We start from the raw sequence: 10372 nt of genomic DNA on the forward strand, positions 1-10372 counted from the left end.
CAGATGGATTACTTTCATGACGGATAGATGCACTTTTATGGCCATCAAAATCTTGAATCATTCCCATTAAAAAGCTTGGAAGAGTCAGGACATTTTTAATATAGCTCTGATTTCATTCGTCGTATACACCATAGGATGACTTGAGGGAGAGTGAATCATGGGCTAATTGTAATTTTTGGGTGAACTATCGCTTTAAGTCTCTTTGATGATTGATGGCCATGACAGTGTGTTCAATGTGTTTTGTTGTTCTTTTGTGTGTTTTGTTATCAATTTGGAATTGTAAATTACTAATGTGGAGTATATAATTTGAGTGTTTCACTTTGTGTTGAAATAAAAGTGTTTCCATCACAAATTTGTGTAAGTTATTGACTGAAATCATATATGGTTAGTATATGCAGAGATATTTTAATATTGACTGAAATTATGTATGATAATTATATGTAGTTTATATGTGTATTATATAAGCTTGAAGAGCAAGCACACCATTTCCCTACTAAAAAATATGAAAACTGTATGAAATACATAAACAAGTGACACAAAATGTAAAAAATGCTATATGATTTCAATTTGACTAGCATATGATTCAGTATAAGAACTCTTTATATATATATATATATATATATACTTACAGAACACTTATTTCTGCCATTTTTTCCATCATCAAACATGTTGGGGATAACTACTATTGCTACTCTGTTGTGGAAGTCACAAATATTTTTTCAACTTGTGCAGAAGGTGCAATTGAGGGGAAAATCACACATTTGCAGCAAACGCATCGCTCACTTTGGGTAATTCCTTGGCATAAATGGATATGACGTTTTTGTAAGCGTTCCCAGGAATGCAGACCAAGTACATAGGAAACAATGATTTTATGCACATCTGAAAAACAAATATTTCAAGGAAGAAATGGCTTGTAGTAGACTGACAGGTAAGAAAACTTTACTGATATAAATCTTTCCACATGCGCCAATGGAGAGATATTGAGTACCATTTGAATAACCACATTTTTAATACAAATACCATGGTTAAACTGGTTAAAAAACATGGAAGTGTAGCAAAAAGTTTGTGGTTACTATAATAACCATGTGTTTTTTTGTTTTGTTTTATTTGTAGTAAAATCATGGTTAATTTTTGTAAGGGTCGAGATGTGTTACTCTGTTCCATGCGCATGAGTATTGAGTTATTTACAACTTCAGAATACCTCAAAACAAGCGATTTGACAAACAAACACAGAAATAGAAATTAAATATACATAAAGGACATCAACATAAGCAACTAATCATAAATAAGCTAATGTATACAGCGCTGGATGTCTAAAGACACGATAATCTCCTTTCAATGGCCATAATAAACTAATGCACATTATAACAGCGAAATATAATAAAGCATATCACACACACGATACTTTAAATTGACACACAACAGCCGTGAAATGAACAAAACGATATGTTGTATGAAGCTGTAAAGTTGATCATCTGTGAAAGCAGCGATCGAGGCTCCACTGCGCGGCGTGACATCACAGGGCTCATGACGTCACAGTGCTGCATTCCGAGCTACATTCCGGCGAACATTCCGGCGAACATTCCGAGCTGCGCCAGTATAAAAGTCAGCAGCAGCAGCGAAGACTTTCACACAATCAGCAGCAGCAGCGTTCGCCCAGAATAAGTTACTTGATATCATAATATAAAGCGCAAGTCTCTTCATTTACCTAATTTAGCTCAATTAAAATGGCTATCCCACTTGGATCCATATTGGTGGCGGATTGGCACCGCTGTGCAGACAGCAGAGAGTTTTTCAGCAAAATACTGCACAAGAAGACACGGCGAAAGTTTAGGCTCTTGGAGGCGCCGATGATGCCTCCTCATATGAATGTGGACATCGTTCGCTACAAGGTTCTTATCTCGGGTAAGACTGGAGTCGGGAAGAGTGCTCTTGCTGCCCGTCTCGCTGGCCTCGATCTCCCCAAAATGCATTATGAGAACACAGGCATAGAGACAACAGTGGTCTTCTGGCCTGCGAGACTAAAGGACAGTGGCCGTGTGCTGTTTTTCCGCTTTGAGCTTTGGGACTGTGGGGAAAGTGCCATGCGAAGATTTGACCACATGTTACCGTCATGTAAGGAACAGGTGGATGCCATCCTTTTCCTGTTCTCCTTCACTGATCGTGGCTCCTTTGATGATCTTTCAAATCAGAAATCACGGATCACCGAATCTTCAGATCCAATGGTTAAATTGGTGGTTGGCACCAAATTTGACTTATTTATGCACACAGACGTGACAGAGAGTGACATAACACATTTTCAAGAGGTGTGCGGTCTTCCGGTCTTCCGAGTGGGAGGTGATGTGAGTGCGGGGCTTGGTGAAGTAGCGCCTCTCCTAAATGCCCTTGCAGAACATCTGTGGCACCAGGACTGTATGGCTGCTTCATCTGTCTCCATCTCCCCACAGGCTGCTCTCAGAGAAACGGGCTCAGAGATCATTGTATAGCTTGTGTGTATTGTAGATCAATTTCACATCTGTTGGTCAGTATAAGGCAAACTTTATGGATGGACTATGCTGCTATGGAAATACTATACATAACAGAGAAAAAAGAAAAGAAAAGTCAGCAGCAGCAGCAGCGAAGACTTTCACACGATCAGCAGCCAAACTCTGGACATCTGCTTTTACCATGAACACTAGAGCACTGTCTCCTACTGTAGCAGCTATGGAGAACAGCTCAACAGGTGAATATAGCTCATATTCATATTTTCACACATTAAACACAAGAAATATTTAGTCATATGAGGATCATGTTACATTGGGAAGAGGAAAACACCAAACTTGGTCAAAGTATTTAGTTGACAAGCTCACAAACTACAGCTTAGTATATAGGTTTTATTTCACTACGCAAAAAAAGGGTGAAAAAATTACAATTTAAAAATTAAAATTTTTAAAAAATATTTGAATATCTGAAATATAGTTACATATATAATGAAACAGTCAAATACACGTTCAAATGACAAAGCAAAACTAATACCCAGATATAATTATTGTAAAATACGAAATCTGTGATGAATTGGCCTTTTTGTCGTATTGGCTCCTAGCTCTGGTGCAGCACTCTGGGCGGGACTTGCTGGCTATTTGGGAAGAGAGGGCTGTTCACCCCAAGTCAGCACCTTGAGTTAGGACTAGGGTGTGTCCTGTAAGGTGGTGGGTGGGACACAGGCCACACCCTATATTGCCAAAAATCGACGGGACAATTATTATTATTTTTTTTTAAAGAAGCTAATATCTGAAATATAGTTACATTTGTAATGAAACAGTCAAATACACGTTCAAATGACAAAGCAAAACTAATACCCAGATATAATTATTTTAAAATACGAAATCTGTGACGAATTGGCCTTTTTGTCGTATTGGCTCCTAGCTCTGGTGCAGCACTCTGGGCGGGACTTGCTGGCTATTTGGGAAGAGAGGGCTGTTCACCCCAAGTCAGCACCTTGAGTTAGGACTAGGGTGTGTCCTGTAAGGTGGTGGGTGGGACACAGGCCACACCCTATATTGCCAAAAATCGACGGGACAATTATTATTATTATTTTAAAGATGCTAATATCTGAAATATGGTTACATTTGTAATGAAACAATGTCAAATACACGTTCAAATGACAAAGCAAAACTAATACCCAGATATAATTATTTTAAAATACGAAATCTGTGACGAATTGGCCTTTTTGTCGTATTGGCTCCTAGCTCTGGTGCAGCACTCTGGGCGGGACTTGCTGGCTATTTTGGAAGAGAGGGCTGTTCACCCCAAGTCAGCACCTTGAGTTAGGACTAGGGTGTGTCCTGTAAGGTGGTGGGTGGGACACAGGCCACACCCTATATTGCCAAAAATCGACGGGACATTTTTTTTTTTTTAAAGATGCTAATATCTGAAATATAGTTACATTTGTAATGAAACAATGTCAAATACACGTTCAAATGACAAAGCAAAACTAATACCCAGATATAATTATTGTAAAATACGAAATCTGTGATGAATTGGCCTTTTTGTCGTATTGGCTCCTAGCTCTGGTGCAGCACTCTGGGCGGGACTTGCTGGCTATTTGGGAAGAGAGGGCTGTTCACCCCAAGTCAACACCTTGAGTTAGGACTAGGGTGTGTCCTGTAAGGTGGTGGGTGGGACACAGGCCACACCCTATATTGCCAAAAGTCGACGGGACAATTATTATTATTTTTTTAAAGAAGCTAATATCTGAAATATAGTTACATTTGGAATGAAACAGTCAAATACACGTTCAAATGACAAAGCAAAACTAATACCCAGATATAATTATTTTAAAATACGAAATCTGTGACGAATTGGCCTTTTTGTCGTATTGGCTCCTAGCTCTGGTGCAGCACTCTGGGCGGGACTTGCTGGCTATTTGGGAAGAGAGGGCTGTTCACCCCAAGTCAGCACCTTGAGTTAGGACTAGGGTGTGTCCTGTAAGGTGGTGGGTGGGACACAGGCCACACCCTATATTGCCAAAAATCGACGGGACAATTATTATTATTATTTTAAAGATGCTAATATCTGAAATATGGTTACATTTGTAATGAAACAATGTCAAATACACGTTCAAATGACAAAGCAAAACTAATACCCAGATATAATTATTGTAAAATACGAAATCTGTGATGAATTGGCCTTTTTGTCGTATTGGCTCCTAGCTCTGGTGCAGCACTCTGGGCGGGACTTGCTGGCTATTTGGGAAGAGAGGGCTGTTCACCCCAAGTCAACACCTTGAGTTAGGACTAGGGTGTGTCCTGTAAGGTGGTGGGTGGGACACAGGCCACACCCTATATTGCCAAAAATCGACGGGACATTTTTTTTTTTTTAAAGATGCTAATATCTGAAATATAGTTACATTTGTAATGAAACAATGTCAAATACACGTTCAAATGACAAAGCAAAACTAATACCCAGATATAATTATTTTAAAATACGAAATCTGTGATGAATTGGCCTTTTTGTCGTATTGGCTCCTAGCTCTGGTGCAGCACTCTGGGCGGGACTTGCTGGCTATTTGGGAAGAGAGGGCTGTTCACCCCAAGTCAGCACCTTGAGTTAGGACTAGGGTGTGTCCTGTAAGGTGGTGGGTGGGACACAGGCCACACCCTATATTGCCAAAAGTCGACGGGACAATTATTATTATTTTTTTTAAAGATGCTAATATCTGAAATATAGTTACATTTGTAATGAAACAATGTCAAATACACGTTCAAATGACAAAGCAAAACTAATACCCAGATATAATTATTTTAAAATACGAAATCTGTGATGAATTGGCCTTTTTGTCGTATTGGCTCCTAGCTCTGGTGCAGCACTCTGGGCGGGACTTGCTGGCTATTTGGGAAGAGAGGGCTGTTCACCCCAAGTCAGCACCTTGAGTTAGGACTAGGGTGTGTCCTGTAAGGTGGTGGGTGGGACACAGGCCACACCCTATATTGCCAAAAGTCGACGGGACAATTATTATTATTTTTTTTAAAGATGCTAATATCTGAAATATAGTTACATTTGTAATGAAACAATGTCAAATACACGTTCAAATGACAAAGCAAAACTAATACCCAGATATAATTATTTTAAAATACGAAATCTGTGATGAATTGGCCTTTTTGTCGTATTGGCTCCTAGCTCTGGTGCAGCACTCTGGGCGGGACTTGATGGCTATTTCTGAAGAGAGGACTGTTCACCCCAAGTCAACACCTTGAGTTAGGACTAGGGTGTGTCCTGTAAGGTGGTGGGTGGGACACAGGCCACACCCTATATTGCCAAAAGTTGACGGGACAATTATTATTATTTTTTTAAAGATGCTAATATCTGAAATATAGTTACATTTGTAATGAAACAATGTCAAATACACGTTCAAATGACAAAGCAAAACTAATACCCAGATATAATTATTGTAAAATACGAAATCTGTGATGAATTGGCCTTTTTGTCGTATTGGCTCCTAGCTCTGGTGCAGCACTCTGGGCGGGACTTGCTGGCTATTTGGGAAGAGAGGGCTGTTCACCCCAAGTCAACACCTTGAGTTAGGACTAGGGTGTGTCCTGTAAGGTGGTGGGTGGGACACAGGCCACACCCTATATTGCCAAAAGTCGACGGGACAATTATTATTATTATTTTAAAGATGCTAATATCTGAAATATGGTTACATTTGTAATGAAACAATGTCAAATACACGTTCAAATGACAAAGCAAAACTAATACCCAGATATAATTATTGTAAAATACGAAATCTGTGATGAATTGGCCTTTTTGTCGTATTGGCTCCTAGCTCTGGTGCAGCACTCTGGGCGGGACTTGCTGGCTATTTTGGAAGAGAGGGCTGTTCACCCCAAGTCAGCACCTTGAGTTAGGACTAGGGTGTGTCCTGTAAGGTGGTGGGTGGGACACAGGCCACACCCTATATTGCCAAAAGTCGACGGGACAATTATTATTTTTTTTTTAAAGAAGCTAATATCTGAAATATAGTTACATTTGTAATGAAACAGTCAAATACACGTTCAAATGACAAAGCAAAACTAATACCCAGATATAATTATTGTAAAATACGAAATCTGTGATGAATTGGCCTTTTTGTCGTATTGGCTCCTAGCTCTGGTGCAGCACTCTGGGCGGAACTTGCTGGCTATTTGGGAATAGAGGGCTGTTCACCCCAAGTCAGCACCTTGAGTTAGGACTAGGGTGTGTCCTGTAAGGTGGTGGGTGGGACACAGGCCACACCCTATATTGCCAAAAGTTGACGGGACAATTATTATTATTTTTTTAAAGATGCTAATATCTGAAATATAGTTACATTTGTAATGAAACAATGTCAAATACACGTTCAAATGACAAAGCAAAACTAATACCCAGATATAATTATTGTAAAATACGAAATCTGTGATGAATTGGCCTTTTTGTCGTATTGGCTCCTAGCTCTGGTGCAGCACTCTGGGCGGGACTTGCTGGCTATTTGGGAAGAGAGGGCTGTTCACCCCAAGTCAACACCTTGAGTTAGGACTAGGGTGTGTCCTGTAAGGTGGTGGGTGGGACACAGGCCACACCCTATATTGCCAAAAATGTTTATTCAGTCACACATATAGGCGCTAAATGCAGCTGCATTAAAAGGAGCGGAGCTGCCGCTGCTAACAAGCGGTGTCCGGTTACAAAAGTGTGTGCGCAGGTTTAGCTCTGTATAACAAGTGTTAATATGCCGATCAGACCTGATACATATTTCCATCAACATACATTACAAGCAAATATTTTCTATAAACGAATAAACATTGTTAATAACTGAATGACTATTCAAATAGGTGAGCATTACGCTATTGTATGTTGACACAAAAATACTTCTGAGGTGACATCAACTGAATTACATGATGACACACTCTGAAACACATCCACAATGACAATAACTATTATTACTTACGGAGTTATTAACGCACAGAAATACCACACAAGGAAAAACTGACTTTTGAGGAATAAACAAGCCAGGAAAACTCCGTATAACTCTGTTACTGGAGCTGCTGAGATGAAAACTCTCTGCGCATGCACCAGACAAGTCTGAACAAGTTGACGCGCACAGTGTTAAAACCGGTTAAAACGCGAAAGGCGAAGCTTGAATTTACGGGTATGTCCCTCTTTGGCTAATGTACTTTCAAGATGGAGGGGCAACATGGCGACCACCGTTAAATCCCATTACCTTATGTATTTTCAATGGCATATTATAAACTTACGAGAATACTTTATTACTTGAAAGAAGTAAATATACATTAATGAGCACATATATTTTTGAAAGAACAAAGTGTTTTTAGCTAAGAATAGACTAAAAAAGTTACACAGTGTAGCTTTAAATTATAGGGTTTTACTTATTTTTGGTTTACATGAGTTCCACGTATATAAATCTATCAATTTCTAAAATAAGTGTGCATTTAAAGAAAAGAAAATCATAGTTTTATAGAAATTGAATGCTCATTTAATATTTGTTCCTCATGTTCAGAACATTAAGACATAATTTTTTCATCTTAGAAATATTGCCAGATTGCGTCCTATGTTGTCATTCCCAATGGCTGAAAAGTTAATTAACATCTTTGTATTCTCTAGCATTGATTATAACAATGCTTTGCTGGCCGTGGTTTCAAAAGCTACCCTAAATAAATTACAGTTGGTTCAAAATTCAGGACATGGGATTGTATCCAGGGTATCTGCAGGTTTCTGAGAGGTTGATTTAAGACTTAAGACCTTTTTAATACCGTGCAGAATGAAATTTATGACCAATTTGAATTTCATAGCAACAAATTTGAAAACAGCAAACGATACCACCAAAAACAATTCTAAACATTGTTTATTGACATATTGAAAGAGTGAAAGAACAACAAATTGCACAACATAGTCTTCGCATTGACTAATCATTAGGCAGAACATTGAGAGCCTACAAAGATTTCAAACAAACACTGCACAGCAGTAACATGAGGCATGTACACTGCACGCCAGTAACCTGAACATTGGGTTTTTACTGCATTTAGATCTCAGTTCTTTGCCCTTCGTGTCCAATTCTGTTTCAATTTGCTGTAATTCATTTATTTTTTCTTTATATCGCTTCCTCATTGTGAACCTTCTCTAGCTTCCACATGGAGAAGCCATGTTTGCAGGCATTATGTAGGGCGTGGAGGCCACAGCTCCCCACCACAATTAGCTGTGTTCCACCAAACTGCTCACGATGCTCTTGTTGCAGCAGTTCTAAAAACCTCCAATTGACATTTGGTCCATCCATGGAAACAGATAGAAGCTTTTGCAAGTCTAGCTGCAGTGCACATTCCTGCAAAAAATTAAAAAAAATCAATTTAAAAAAATCAATCAATAAAATAAAATGAGACCAATATTTACCATATTGGTATGCCAATATTGGTATCAATTTAGCTCATGTATTGTACATTACAATAAAGTTAAAATTGATATAACATTACCTTGCATTTATGTCTATGTGCAATATCAAGGATTTTCTGATTGTATTTGTTTCCAAATGATTAACATTTATAATTTTATTAACATTTATCTCAGACAAGCATGTTCGAGCAACAATTTAGATTATGGATTAATAAAGCTTAATTGCCTTTGTTTATATGGAGTGTACACACACAAAATCTATATTATCATATTATCTATATACAAACACACACACACACACACACACACACACACACACACACACACACACACACACACACACACACACACACACACACACACACACACAATAATAAATTACTGTTAGCTAGAATACATACAAATAATTTGTGGTGGGATGGTACTTACTTTGAAATGGTGAAGCAAATCCTGAGCTGTCCCATGTCCCATGAATTGCGACCCTAGATATCTTGACTGGACGTGACCTTGCCCCCAATATCGGACATGCAAGTCCAATTGCTTGTTTTTGGATGTTACATTAAGACTCTCGTCAAACATTAAGACAAACATGTCCTTGTTAACATCCGCAACGAGGAGCTGGGTTATGTAAGGAGCCAGTCCAAATCTAGCAATGTATGCAGTTTTGTCTTTACCGCACGCAAATGTAAGAGTGATTTCAGAGTCGGGAAACATAGTTTGGAAAATGTCCCCGACAGCCTCGTTAGCGTTATAGGACTGGTGCTTTGTTACCGTGTGCAGACACCAGAGTACCTCTGCTCTAAGAGTTGAAGTGGAGCCAAAGGTTGTTCGGATGTCTGTTGGAGTAGAAGCCGCGGTGATTGAAGCTGATGCAGATGCAGAAGATGCGGGAGTATGGCTTGAAGCAGCGCTCTGTAGTGCTGAAGTGGGCACTACAGAACAGAACTGAGAAATGCCTGGTGTTTGGCAAAAGGTTTCCGAGGCCGCTTTGTGTTTATCACACTGCATGTGGGTCTCCAAAGCTCTTATCCCCATTGTTCCGAGTTTTAAAACTTTCTTGCAAAAAATACACCGGACCTCAAACACATTGCCACTAACAGGTCTTAACCACGGCGCAAATTTAGGGTTATGTAACCAGTTTTCGTTAAATTTGCACTTCCCCATGGTTAACGCTCGAACTTTTCTTTATTTGCTAATGTCCAGTCCACACACCTAGCGAACTCCCGCGAATGTGTGATTTGTTCGTTGGTTCCGCTTATTACGTTCTACGTGACAAATAGACGTATGCCTAAGATACACACACACACACACACACACACACACACACACAAAAGCAACGAACAAAAATAAAATATTTTTTTACGGTTTTGGTTCGATTGCATTTTTAAGACCTTTGAAACACGGATTTAAGACATTTTAATGCTAATTAAGGCCTTATTTTTAAATTATGGAATTTAAGACTTTTTAAGGACCC

General features: G+C 39.1%; 1 protein-coding gene across 1 annotated transcript; it reads left to right on the forward strand.

Annotated features, from left to right (window-relative positions):
* Positions 1-1727: 1727 nt before the first annotated feature.
* On the forward strand, positions 1728-2486 carry LOC307122384 (ciliogenesis and planar polarity effector 2-like; the record flags this gene model as incomplete). Its single annotated transcript, XM_079846369.1, has 1 exon — positions 1728-2486. One exon carries the CDS (start codon positions 1728-1730, stop codon positions 2484-2486), a length of 759 nt encoding a protein of 252 aa, XP_079702495.1.
* Between the last annotated feature and the right edge of the window lie 7886 nt (positions 2487-10372).

Source organism: Gobio gobio (assembly GCF_949357685.1).
Source record: "Gobio gobio genome assembly, contig: scaffold_103, whole genome shotgun sequence".
Classification (NCBI taxonomy): domain Eukaryota; kingdom Metazoa; phylum Chordata; class Actinopteri; order Cypriniformes; family Gobionidae; genus Gobio; species Gobio gobio.